The sequence below is a fragment of the Antedon bifida genome, chromosome 6, assembly GCF_963402885.1.
Source record: "Antedon bifida chromosome 6, ecAntBifi1.1, whole genome shotgun sequence".
Classification (NCBI taxonomy): Eukaryota; Metazoa; Echinodermata; class Crinoidea; order Comatulida; family Antedonidae; genus Antedon; species Antedon bifida.
This window is the reverse complement of record NC_136231.1, coordinates 20,727,330-20,741,262: the sequence shown is the minus strand read 5'-3', so window position 1 is coordinate 20,741,262 and position 13,933 is coordinate 20,727,330. Positions and strand designations below refer to the sequence as shown.

Genomic DNA, 13,933 nt, shown 5'->3' with positions numbered 1-13,933 from the left:
CACCACTTAAACTAATAAATCAAAACTACACCACAATGTAATTACAAAACTAGCAAAAAAGATACCAAACCTCGCACAAGAAATTGCAAAATATAAAAAACCACTGAAATAAAAAAAAATTTAAAGAAAACAAAAACATGCACTCATAAATAAATGAATCCAAATCCAAGTGGGTGTTGTATTTCCACAAAATATCAAAATTCAACGAAAAATACACCCAAAATTTAAAGTTTCTGTCCAAGAGTTGCTTTTATTATACCATGGATTAAGGAATAGAAGGATTCACATCAACGTTCACATCAAATGATTTTCCAACACACTCGCCTATACTAAAGCACTGCTGCCAATCAAACAAACACGCTATTTGAACTCCGTGTCTCTAACCGTGGCCCTCTATAGGACGCTGCGAATCAACTGTTACATTTTTTTAGAACGTAGCCATGTAGAAATATTATGCGCAGTCTGATTGTTCTATTGACATGTCTGTGTCGATGATATTGACAACAACAAGATATTGCTGAGCAATTTGTTTTAATTTCATCACAATCTGACTACGAAAAGTTCACTTTGGTAATTTTAAGTAGTTGATATAAGTATAGAGCTTTGACAGCGGTTTATTTGAATTTTCTGATCTACTTTTATTTCTTGATTAATACTGTAAATACAAATTGTTACGAAAGTACGTAAAAACAAGTATTTATAATCGGACAATATGGCTGAATTCCTCCCTTGGAACTAATTCACTTAGGAGACACCCCTATAAAGCGGACACTTCCTTGAAATGAATGAGGGAGATGTTTTAACAACACGGGTAATCCAGCTCTCAGAGGACACCTCTGCTGTGAGAGAAGTCATAAATCAGAGTTTCAAACAATATTGAACATAACAAACGTAATTTTACTGGTTATACTTGTATTGAAATAAATTTGCAGGAGTGGAATTCATAAATGTGGAATTTGTGAAGAGAGCATTGCAGATCCTGTCATGCTTCCATGTAAGCCAGAACAACATGTATTCTGTAAAGAATGTATTGAAGAATACTTCAAAGCAGAAAAGGCTAATAAATGTCCATCATGCAAGTCAGATTTCCCTCATGATTTTGTATGTAAAGAGCAATCTCAAGTCAGGTAGGTTTACAGTATTCTATTTGAGTTCATGCCATATTAAGCTACAGTGTTTAGTTTTCTTGCCATTGACATATGTCTAGATTTTACAAAGGGTTTTAATTATTGCCAGACTTGGTCAGACTAAATCAAAACAGGTTTTGCTTCAACTGAACAGTTTTCCTTTGAGGCTATCAAGATTAATAAATAATCAGTCAAACAATGCTACTGAAAATTTAAATAAAATTATAAACATAACAAAATGTGTTTCTTGATTTTTAGTGAAGCTATTACAAAGCACAATGCATTTAGGCAATGTTGTAATTCGTTTTTCATGGAAGTTATCTCACAACTTTGCTTTGCTGACGGAACTCCACCAAGTGAAGAGGTTATTAAAAGGTTGCTGGGATATGTTACAATCGATTCAAAGAAACAGAACCAACTAACCACCAAGAAAGTGTCACCATTTCCAGAAGACTGTATTGATCCAAATCCAGTTGTCAGATCATTTCTACTTCAGCTTTTACTTCTGTCAAAGTGAGTTCTTTTGGTTTTGTAATATGTATTTTTTATGATTGCATTAGTGATAGCAAAGAGGATTAAGATTTCAAAAAGATTTGGAAAGTCTTAGTGCCCTATTTTAATTTTTTTTGCAATACACATTTGAAATTGAATTAAATACAGATTTCTTTTACTGATTTCACAGCCTTGAGAAAGTCAAAGAACATGTAGAAGGGTATCTTAAGCATTGTAAATCCTTTATGAAAGAGTCTATCTGCACATTGTTTATAAACTGTTTAGAGGTATGTATATATATTCATAGTTAATAACAAAATGTTCTCCTTGTGAACAAATGAAAACAATATATTTTTACACATTGTTTGTCAATATTCTTCATTCTCAATTTTAAGATTGTTATTATTGTTACAACAACTACTCCCTCAACAAATTACAGTTGACGTCGTACAGTACCATACCTATTTTTTCTACAAATTTGTTTAGGACACATACTATTCAGGGTTCTCTTACGGCTCTGTTGATCAAATCTGTGAACTCATAGTGGATGCTCAGAACAAAATTCAGAGTGCTCAAGATTTTTTTAAAAGGAAAAATAATGCCATAGATGATTCATTAATCGTTGAGTTACTTGAAGCTATATCACAAATACGGTTTGCTTTTACGACTCTCATTGATGTGGAACAGCAACATCACGATTCGATATACATCGAAAATCATGTAGGTTTCCTTGGAATTATCTTTATTTGAATCTTCTCTTTTGTAAAATTACCACACAATAATAATCCAATAATAAATAACAAATATCAAATAATATAAGCACAGATTTTTTTTCAATGCACCATTCTTTAGATATTGTCTAACATATGCCCCAATGCAGGCATTAGTATGATATTAAATATAATATAATATAATATATTACACAGTTACATTACAGTAATGTACTTAGAAGCACTGAAAATAATGATAATATAATTATCAAAACCTTTTTTAATATGGACATATGATCTGATTTTGCTTATTAGACATTGTTTTTTATCCCTTGAAATTAAAGGGAACAAATCAATATTTATGCAATGTCTGTTTCTTATTTTAAGTTAAGCAAGCTACGTAGGGAAGCATGTGAGTTTTGTAAGAAGAATAAGCAAGCTCAGCTGTACATAGTGAGATACATGTATAAGGCCTATGGTAGAGATGCTATAAACCAACTCAAAGAGGATGACCAGTTGAAATGGATCTTGCCAGATGAGCTGAAAGTTCAGGTTTGAATTTCTGTTTTTTCACAGATGTTACATATGGTGGATACTAGCCATTAATACTACAGTAGTTATTACAATAGGATAAGGTAAATAGGTATACAGTGATAATATTTACTACATAGCCCTGTCTTTCCATCCAATATTAGTCAAAACTGTAATTCCCCCATGCTTAATCACATTTCTCTTTTGATGGTTTTGTTTGATAAAAGTAAAGACCCTCAAATAAATTATTTTTCATTTAGAAAAAAGAAAAAATGCAAAAGTCTTGCATTACTAACAAAACATTATTTTCTTGACATTGGAAGCATTTCTACCTTTGACCTAAGAAGATTCTTAATTGATTCTTATTGATATATTTAATTGTTTGCTGAAAATAGGAACTGAGTATTCCAGATTATTTTGTCATTGTTGGAGGTATGTATAAAAGCATTCGAGAAGCAGTTGGTGAATGTGTGGTGGACAAAGACTTTGAAAAAATGTCAAAAGTGATTGTGGTATGTTTAAAATATTTACACTTTTAAATACTATAATCAGTTAATTACCTAATATTGACCCTCAAAAATATTTTACCAGTCTCTAAAATTTTTTATTTAAAGAATTTTTTTTATCTTCAGTTATTGATATTGTTTAATTTGGCTGTTTTTCTTTATTTAGAATGTAAAAGGACAAGAAAAACAAAAAGAAGTTTGCTTTCTTCTTTCCTTATTTAGAGAGATAACAATGAATGCAACAACACAAGATAAAGCTAAAATAATCAATGTAGAGGTAATTAAATTTACAATTTACAATAAATTTAAATAACAGTGTGTACATTTCATGTTTGTATGCTTCTATTCTAAATCCAGCCACCATACACCATAAATTGTTTAAATAAATAAATTCCTTTTTTTATTATTAGACAAAAAAGAACTTTGGAAAAGTGCTTCAGAATTTTCCATTCCTTAGAAATAAGGTAGGTGCTTTTTAAGGTTGTTTTTCAAATGAGAATTCTTTTCTGGCATGATGTAAAAAATATTTAATTGATTTAAAGATTTAAATGTATGTGTCTGTATTGCTTATAAAGTGTATTGGATGAGATGTTTATTCATCATCTTCTCATGGTTTGCTGATCATGATATCCAAATTTTCAGTAAATTGAGTACCATAAAAATACCGTATACATTTAAAAATATGTAAAAATCATTTTAACTATACAGGTTGTGGCAGACACCCTGTTAATGAACAGAGTACAGAATCCGCATCACAAGCTTAAAGTCATACCCGGTTTGAGCCATCAAGACTACAGTATTCAGGGAGTTGTGACTCACCTTCACATTGTTTTAAGTGTAGTTGATGGAAAATCGTTGACACAGTGCCTTGCTATGCTTATGAAAGATCCTTCTCAAATGCAGGTTAGATTATTTCAGTTCTTTATTTCGGCATTCATTGTACGAATAACAATATACAGTAAGAGACATTTACTAATTTATATTTTCAGAAGAATGTTCTAATGTTAGAATGTCCTCTGTTGATTTAAACATATGGGCAGGGTAAAAGTAACCACTAAATCAGGGAAGCAAGTACAATTTATCATCCAGTATTATAAGAGAAATTGAACTTCAGTAGGAGGCGGGAGAATCCTGCACATTAATGGTTATATGGTTTTGAATTTACATAATAAAAATAAAAAGTCTCAAAGTGCTGTGAAAAACAATTAAAAGAAGGAAAAGAGAGAAAGCCAAACCAGCATCTCCAAACCAAAGTGTGGGGATACACCCCCAAGTTGCTAGCGAGGGTTCAAACAAATAATCTCTCGGGCACCTCCCATCGTAATTAGAAGCTTAAAGTTTTTTTCTGTATACTGTTATTGCTACTGTAATGTATACTGTTATTGCTGCTGTACTGTGTATACTGTTAATTCATTCCAGAATTCATATTTACCAGCAATGCCACAAGATGAGAGAATAGAATCTGTGAAAGCAATTCGTAAATCAAGTGAGGATGATGAGAACTTGACTTGGTATGGTAAGTCAATATTAATACCATTTCTATAGGGTTTATAGTGTCAGTGGTCCAGATAAGTACTTGTTCATACTGCGTTAAAACTACAGTGTTTTGATTAAATCTTTTGTTTTGTTATATAGACTGCCCAAATGGTCACATATATGCTATAGGAAATGTAAGTAAACATTTATTTTTAAATAGAAATAAAGATGTCCATTGAGACTTACATCCACGACAATAAACACTGTATGTATATATATATATATAAATCCAAAGGCAAATTACTGAAAAAATGACAATGCTGTGGGTATCAGTGGCTGGATCTCAATGGAGATACAAAAAAAAAGCGAAAAACTAAATCAAAACGATAAGTAAAACAGCCAGAAAAATTAGCAGAGCTTTCGGGCAACACTAGATAGATATACTGTGTATAATAGATGATCATTTTATCAAGAAGTTTGCACTCTTGGAATGTATAGGACCTTTGGCCCATGGTTTCCTCTTGGGCAGTGTTTACTAAATGTTATTGCAGTGTTTATAACATGTTATTGACACCATGTACAATTTGTTTACCTTTTTTAGTGTGGCAAACCAACTGATTGTGGGAATTGTCCAGAATGTAACTTGCTTATAGGAGGGAGCTCATATAATGTGTTGCACCCAGGCAACAAGAAAAGGGACATAGCTTCAATGTAAAGTTTGAAAATTTATTTTGCAAATATCATATCACAGTTACACATAGTCTAGACTATGTTAATGTTAGATTATTTCAAGAAACGGTTCAACCCTAATACTAGATCTTTAAATGGTTAAAAATGCTCTTTGCCCACTAGGCCTACAAAACTATAAGCCTAGTTAAGCTAGGCCTAATTAGACCGTCTACGACAGAACATTCGACCGAAGCTACTTAGTTAGTGCATTGTTTATCTCTTTTTATGGCACTTAAAACTTTCTTTTAGGGTTGATACAACAGCTACTGGTCATGTGCTTGGTGATGCACAGCAACATGGTAGCCAGATAGTTTGTGAAAGAACCATGAACTGTGTAGCAACAGCTATTGTTAGGTTCCTTATGCACAGCAGCATGCTACTGGGTACAGAATGTCAACATGGACCTGAGGTAGAATAATGTATAGATAATAAGATTAATTCATCTAAAATAATGCGACTATATGCAGCTATTGAATCAAACAGTCATTATTCAAATGCTCAAACAGTATGTTTCTGAATGTGCAGAGACTGCATAGTCTTATATTAGTGAAGGAAAAATGTTTTTATACTCTCAACAACAAAATGAACATAGAATATCATTACTATTCTGTCAAAACCTTGTATCTCCACAAAACACAATTTTAAAAGAGGATGCAATTCTATTTAGTTATTGTTTACTGTCCTGTTTCTTTTTCTATTGGTTATCTTCCAACAATATTGTGTACAGTCAATTTTATATAAATAATGAATTTTTATGAGTGGAATGGTACAAATAATGGCGTTAGGGGAATGATGAAAGGTTATATTTCCATGAGGCGAAGTCAAGTGTAAATGTGACCTGCCCTCTCTCGTGATTAAAATATTTAAACCAGATATTGGAAAAGACCAAAATTCTATTTCACTTTAGCCATAATATTGTTACATTTTTAGTATTTATTTTTCCTCATTACTGTCATTTAAAAATTGTTTATATTCTGTTTTTTTTACTTACTGTAAAAAATTAATATATAATATATATTTAATAACAAATTTCTGTTGTATATAAGCTAAGATCAAAACAGAAATATAATTTGCTCATTTTTCTCATAAAAAGCTTGTTTTTTCTTATGTTTTTTTAGCCAATAATCCGCATAATTAAACCAGATCCATATAATGTCTTTGAGTTTCTATGGAGACATCTGCATAATGATGTACGACTGTTATCAGAAGCAACAGGAAAAAGCAAGGATGACTGTATATTTATTCTGCATAAAGTTATTGACAACATTTTTCAAACACAAGTTGAAGGTATACAGTAGTAAAAATTTGGGTTTTGGTTAGGGTATGATCAGGGGTCAAGAAATAGGATTAGGAGTCACTAGCAACATGCAGGAAAAAGTACATTGCTGGTTCGACCATCACAGTAATGATGTATCATTCTAAATTAGATTAGACACTGATAGCATAAATATTGTTTTGTTTAATACTAAGTGCTTGTTTTTTTTTACAGATGATTTGCAAACTGGTTTCCAGCAGCTGCTACCATCAAAAAAATGTAGAAAGACTTGGGAAGAAAACTTTACAGCAGCTTACATTAAACCCGCACTTCAGGTAACAGAATGAAACAGAAACAAAAGAAATTGAATTGTAAATGCAGAACTAACCCCCTGACCGACCCCCTTCCCCTGGGGCTGACCTTTTTAAAAAAATAGAGCTGCTAGGTCCCCCGAAAATGAATTATAATTTGAAATATGAAGCAAAATATTTTTTCTAGACTTATTGTATGTTTATTTTACTATTTTTATATTCATACTGACTGCATCTACGCCTAGTCGTAGATACAATCTCCAGACTATATCTATGCCTATATAGTGCCCCCTATGGCTTTTGATAAAAGACTACTGTGTTATGATATTGGTGCATCGTAAGCCGGTCGGATGGCTGAAGGGGTAGTGCATGGGTCTCGCAACGTCATGCTGTAGCCCTCGGCTAGTGTTCGAAATTCATTGTTTTTTGTTTTTTTCTTTTTTTTGACTCTCCATCTTCTTTGTTGACCATTACCATTACCATATACCTAGAGGGATGTTTTTTTTTATTACGAGGGCTCGATGCCCGAGAAAGAGGGACTTCGACCCGATCAAGCCAATAGGCATAGGCCTAGATATAGCAAAGGAATTGCATCTACAACTAGGTGTAGACGTAGCCACTGCGTTTTATATTTGTATGTATATTTTTTATAGATGTTAATACACGCAAGGTTTGTACTGCCTGTCTTTTTTAATGAACCAGAATAAAATTCACACAGTACCCACCTCATTAAACATTTTTGTCTGTATAATAGGGTCTTGATGAAATGATCAATGAATCAAATGCAGCATTAAGTGAGGACAAACGTCTTAGCAATGACCCCTTAATATGTTTGCTAAATGCACCTATTGAGCCAGAGGACCTTGCTAAACTGGCAGACACATCTCATGTTTGGCAGTATCGTAGTCGCATCACAATTCACAGCATCCACCAAGCTTTGGAAAATGAACAAGAGGATGATACCTTGCTTGTACTTAAACATTTCATGGAAAAGGTTAGCTTATGACAAAAATATATTACTAACAACAGTTGGTGCTGTTTTATAGTAGTACAACAGGCCGTTTAAGTATTCAAATACTAAACTTACTAAATTACTTCATGTGGTATAACAATAAACTGTGTGGTTTTTACAGCCGTACAATAATATTTTAACTATATCATTTTTTTTTTATTAATAAAATTAATAGCATACAATAGGGTGTAACTGGAAAAATTTACTATTTAATAATAAATACTATACATGCTTTTTTGTGCAGGAAAAGCATCTGAGATTTGTAAGATATCTACCCGACATAGTACAATTACAACGTCTACTAATAAACAAGTTTAATCGACATATAGATGCATCTGAGGCAATCAATTTAAACATCGCAACGTTTTTGGGCCAACTCAATGGTAATTTGTTTAACTTATTTAACCAATATTTTACGTGTCTAATAAACGCCCCACCTCTAATGATTGCATGTGAATGGATGTGTATCCAGTCCATAACAGTCTGGTCCTTAAATTAGTAAGTACAAATATTAATTTTACAATTGTTGAAACTGCTCCTCAAATGAGCACCAAAGAAGTCATTAGTTAATAATAATTGCTTATATATAGCGCTTTTCCAAGTTGATCAAAGCGCTTCACATATTTTGATCACAAGTTTTAGATATAAAAATATAGATCTCAATGAAATTAAAATGACATAGGAATATATCAGTTATAGCTCTGTGAATTAAATGCTTCACTGTGTTCAAATCTTGTCTGATGCCAGACAAACAATCAAGAATAGATGTAGAGCATCTTGTGTTTGTAAATACTATAAACACATTTATAATCCTTCCATTTAAAAGGAATTCCTACTACAATATTTATTATTCTCATTCTCAGTGTTATCTTTTAAATCAATATGTGTTTTACTGTAAAACTAATTCGTATTAGTTTGGTATTAATGCTTGGTAGTGAACAGCTACAGTTTATAACAACTTAAATGTCTTCATTATAGAGAGGGAGCATGCAGAGTTTAAACGTTTGATTGACACATTCATTCATGCATGGAATTCTCTAAGTCAAGATGTTGCAGCAACAAGTAAAATTATCAATATTTTGTTATTTTATGACTTTCTTTTAATAAAAATGTTATTCATATATTTTATTCCTGTACAGATTATATTTCAAATAATGCTCACGAATCTTGTTAAATCACCCTGAATGCCCAACTGAATTGTTATAATACGAATAAAAGAAAAAAAATAAATTTATTATTATTAATATTACTTATTTATTATTAATTTCAGTAAAACTAGATCCAAAAGCATTTTTTAAGGAAACTGTAACATACAACAGTGAAATAGCAATACTGTTGCCCACAAGACAGGAATCTGGACTCTGTTGTATTGGTCTTGTAGAGTTTCTTGTAACTACACAGAATGAATTTCTTGGGAGATATCAGAACATCCAAAATGAAAAACTCAGGTTAGTCTGTTTTCTAATATGTTACTGGTAGAGTTAGCATTTCTACCAATGAATCTCTTAATAGTAAATATTTACATTTGATATTTCTGATTCTGATTTCTTTCAGTAAAGTAGACAAAAAATCGGACTTGTTACAGTCGCATCTGATCGCCTATGACCCAGACCGTGATTTGCTTCCATTGATTCTGTCGCAGTGTCAGTATATAGTAAGGCCAATGGCAGGAGACCGAATTGAATATAACCTGACCGGTCTGGAACTCCAAGTAATCGAAAGATTCATCAGAGGACGTGCATTTATTAATTGCAAATTTGACCAACTTTTATTTCGCCAAGATGTTCGGAATGTTGCTATCTTTGAGAATTTGCGAAATAATATACCTCAGGTAAAATGGAAGATGAGATTTTATTTTCATAATAAATTCTTCAGTTAGTAAGTTCAAGTTTCATAATAACATTCAATCAATAACCACAATTAAAAGAATATATATAGCAGAGAGAACAACTAATTAAAATTTAAAACAAAAACATTAGAGGTATGGCATCACAAAATCAGCTTAGTGTAAAAAATAAAACAATAATTAATACTTTTTTATATATTCATAATCTTAATAAGCTTTAAATGAGGTGTATTAAAATTGGTTTATTATATGAAGCATTATTAATGAAAACATTCTAGCTCAGGAAATCTTTGTTTTGAGAAAATTAACAATAAAGTTTCGCTGCTCTAACTGTTAGTATTGCTCTTATATACCGTAAATCTTCTAATTGTAACCCTGGGTTATTATTCTTTGATTGTTTTTTAGGGTGGGTTACTATTAGAAGGGGGGTTACTATTAGAGTGTGGGTTACTATTAGAAGATTTACGGTATCTCTTTTTTCCATTTGCAGGAAGAATTTTCATCAAAGGCTCTACAACATAATATCCTAGCTGAACTGAAGTCATACCCAGACCTGTGTGGATGTTTAGCTTCATTGGATATTGCTATTGGTTTCCTTGCCAACTACAAGCCAGAAGGTGACATGTTGATCAACGACTACTTGTGGGATAAACTTGCTATGCCACAGAACAAAGGACTAAAAAGTGCTACAGTAAGAAATCTACTTTTCTATAATTGATTATAAACCATTTTTCATTTATTTAAAAAATTATTGTAAACTTCTGAAAACAAAACAAGAAATTAACATTACAGTATACCAATTCATGTTATTAACATATATGCATTATCATTTGAATTGAATAGCTTGTGAAGTTTGGTTTCAAAATTCAATAGTAATTCAATTCATTAAAATAATTTAATGAATAATTGCAAATTTAAGACTTACTTTCCATTTGTATAAAAAATCTATACCCTACTGTTCTGTACGGTACAAGCAACTGGTGTTTATGATGGTTTATAGTGCTACATAAAGTGGCCCGTTTATCCCCAATGCACGAAGTTCACTTCCACATTGGTCGTATTCGACTGGTACTCGTCGACAAATGTACAAACTTTTGTGAACATTCACATTGACGTGCCAGTGAATGTATGACGTAACGCCCGTGTAATCCCTAGTGCGCGTTGTGCCATGGGCTAGTGGTGGTAGTACACCAGCATACTAGTGAAGAACCAGACGACAACTTTTCGATCTTTTTTTCAAAAGAAAATAGAAATATGAAAATTCAATTCAAACTGGAAGAGTTGCTCTTTTCAGAAATTTATATCTAAAAGAAAAAAATGTGGGTGACAATAATAATAGGTACAATCTGTGGGTGGTACTGTATTCTTTTAATTATAATCATTTATCTTTTCAGAGCTAGGATTTAAAAATGTGAATGTTGTTATTAAATATATAAAGCCCAATAATGCAACACATATTAATGTGTGGCAATTTTACCAAGTATAAAATCAAAAACGTGACACAATGCTAATAAATATTGATACCTTAAACTGTTTTTTTCTAAACATAAATATACTAGTTACTAACAAAAAACATTACCTATTATCACATTACTTTTTTCAGGCATCACGACATTGCCGTCTGAAACATGTGCTGGCTCTTTGGCAGCTACTTGCAATGAAGAAAGCTGTGAGACTTACCAAAGACCTTCAGGTAAATATTTCAATATAGCAATTATTCTGTTCAGTTTATAGGTAAAGGAAAGTGAAAAATTTCCACTTTTGACTTGCTATGCATGTCATGCAGTATGCCAACTTTTACTGTAGCCTTGTTTAGCATACCATATGCCAGTTTATAACAAGATATTTTTTCAACTTTCAGGATCCCTTCGATGGGGTTAGCAAAGATTATCGAGACAAACTGAATGATGAAGACAAAACTGATCTGATAGCCAAGCTAAAAAAGTTCAGTAAGTTGGATCAGCTGTGTGGGGAACTTTATGAGTATATTCTATTGAATCTAAGTAGCCAATCAGAAGAAGACAGGACAAAATGGAAGTAAGTTTAAATAGTATCCTGTAAGAATAGATGTATAGTGCCCCACGCTCTAATTTGGTATTACTATATCAAAATATAGGGGATACAAAATAAATTTCAACATTTCTATTGATAACAAATATTAAATTCAAGGAACTAAACTACATACTGTACTCAATCACACACTTTATACAAACTCACATACTTACATGGTTTATGTTGCCCAAAGTCATCAAACATTAATCTAACAAATGTTATATTTTCAGAATTTCTTCTACCTTGAAACCATACTATGATAGTAAAAATTATCACTCTGAAATTACTGGACTAGACGATTTATTAAACACCATACCATTAAGCCATGCTGTGGACACATGGAAGACAATTGCACAACTTTACTCAATACAGGAATAAAGTAGCAATTATGACCAACACAATCATATACTGCTCTTAACTTTGGTAATGTATTTGAAGAGAAGTGTTGTTAAGATTCTTTATTTGATAGACAATTGGTTTTAGAAATCTCAAAAGTGCAAAATGTTTTTGAAAATTTAGATCTATATAAATTTAAAGAATAGCATTTACTTTAATTCATCAAGAAAGGTTCTAAACTTACTGACAATAGAATAGATGTTTTCTAGTAAGTCTGGACAATTGTTATTTTTCATTTGAAACATTTTTTTTGATAGACTGTATAATTGACCTTTGTTTCAGACTTAAATTATAATTTTAATAGAATACAAAAAATACAATGGTTATTCATCAAGGCAATTTAACAATAGGATATTAAATACCTATTAGAACTTCATGTTCCTAAAAATAAACACAATGAAACATATAGCTAAAATGTGATGCAAATTAACGGCTGTAACCGCAACTAGTATGAATTTATCACAGCCAATCATAAGATCAAAGGACTGTTAGAGGTTCCTATCTCGGCAAGATTGTCTTGTTAATATATTGTGTTAATTAGATCAAACTTGAGTCAAATATCAATCCTTTCGTTAACAGATGCTGCAACACAAATAGAATAAAATTGTAAATGTAAAAAAGACATTGAGGTGGAGAATAATCAAGTAATTAAGTAGTAGCCTAGTTGTAAATGTTTTATTATTTCTATATTTTAAATTATAATACACTAAATCTAATGAGTGAAAGCAGATAGAATTGCAGTATGACACATTAAAAATTTATAAAGTCTTTCTATTATTACTTGTAAATCATTATTATTTTACTATTATGTATAACCATCCATATTTGTGAAAACAATTTTATCGTTTTTATTATTGGTTTATATCTTAATGAACTTTATTGTTTCTTTTTGTTCTATTTAAGTTCTTTTTTCCTATTTGTTGTAAATTATATTCAATTATTAATTACCTTTTCTCTGTCCTATTACATATTCATTAAATAATAGAAACAAAATAATGTTGACATTAAAGTTTATTCATGGATGTTTAATTATTCTATTTAAAGCAATATGATTAATTCTATTTTATTATGCTACTTAGTAATTTTATTTAATATCTTTTTACTTGTTGATATTTTAATTGAATATTTGAGATCTAATTTGTAATTAAAATAAATATTATTAAGAGTTATCGATAGTTTTAGTAGTAATGTTTAATAATAATTAGGTTATTATTACCTAATAAAAAAACTGTATGAAGGATATATTTAGAATAATTATGCTGTGTACTGGCAAATTTTTAGTGAGCATTTGAAAATTCTGCAGCACCAAAATTGTATAATAATTATAAGGAAAAAGGCATAATTTATTTTGACATATAATAAATATATATATATATAGGATAAAACTGTATAGAATTTTAGTTTATCAATAGTTAATAACACTCGGATAACAGACAGTTGATCGTGCATATATAAAAGCTTATTATATCAAGCGTTTGAACGTGCATGTG

At 31.1% G+C, this 13,933-nt stretch overlaps 1 protein-coding gene across 1 annotated transcript in view; it reads left to right on the top strand.

The window, feature by feature from the left end:
- The window catches only part of LOC144845707 (E3 ubiquitin-protein ligase rnf213-alpha-like), a 35,290-nt gene extending 21,394 nt beyond the window's left edge, over window positions 1–13,896 (top strand). The window contains exons 32-55 of the mRNA XM_078703135.1: window positions 933–1,127; window positions 1,386–1,640; window positions 1,810–1,906; window positions 2,106–2,339; window positions 2,717–2,881; window positions 3,256–3,372; window positions 3,533–3,643; window positions 3,777–3,830; window positions 4,075–4,269; window positions 4,786–4,882; window positions 5,002–5,036; window positions 5,444–5,553; window positions 5,821–5,980; window positions 6,690–6,858; window positions 7,061–7,161; window positions 7,892–8,131; window positions 8,394–8,532; window positions 9,128–9,211; window positions 9,420–9,597; window positions 9,704–9,980; window positions 10,486–10,686; window positions 11,599–11,688; window positions 11,857–12,032; window positions 12,278–13,896. Of these exons, the coding sequence (XP_078559261.1) occupies window positions 933–1,127; window positions 1,386–1,640; window positions 1,810–1,906; window positions 2,106–2,339; window positions 2,717–2,881; window positions 3,256–3,372; window positions 3,533–3,643; window positions 3,777–3,830; window positions 4,075–4,269; window positions 4,786–4,882; window positions 5,002–5,036; window positions 5,444–5,553; window positions 5,821–5,980; window positions 6,690–6,858; window positions 7,061–7,161; window positions 7,892–8,131; window positions 8,394–8,532; window positions 9,128–9,211; window positions 9,420–9,597; window positions 9,704–9,980; window positions 10,486–10,686; window positions 11,599–11,688; window positions 11,857–12,032; window positions 12,278–12,425 (3,628 nt within the window). The 3' untranslated portion in view covers window positions 12,426–13,896. The remainder of the gene's footprint in view (window positions 1–932; window positions 1,128–1,385; window positions 1,641–1,809; window positions 1,907–2,105; window positions 2,340–2,716; window positions 2,882–3,255; window positions 3,373–3,532; window positions 3,644–3,776; window positions 3,831–4,074; window positions 4,270–4,785; window positions 4,883–5,001; window positions 5,037–5,443; window positions 5,554–5,820; window positions 5,981–6,689; window positions 6,859–7,060; window positions 7,162–7,891; window positions 8,132–8,393; window positions 8,533–9,127; window positions 9,212–9,419; window positions 9,598–9,703; window positions 9,981–10,485; window positions 10,687–11,598; window positions 11,689–11,856; window positions 12,033–12,277) is intronic.
- The last annotated feature ends 37 nt before the right edge of the window (window positions 13,897–13,933 follow it).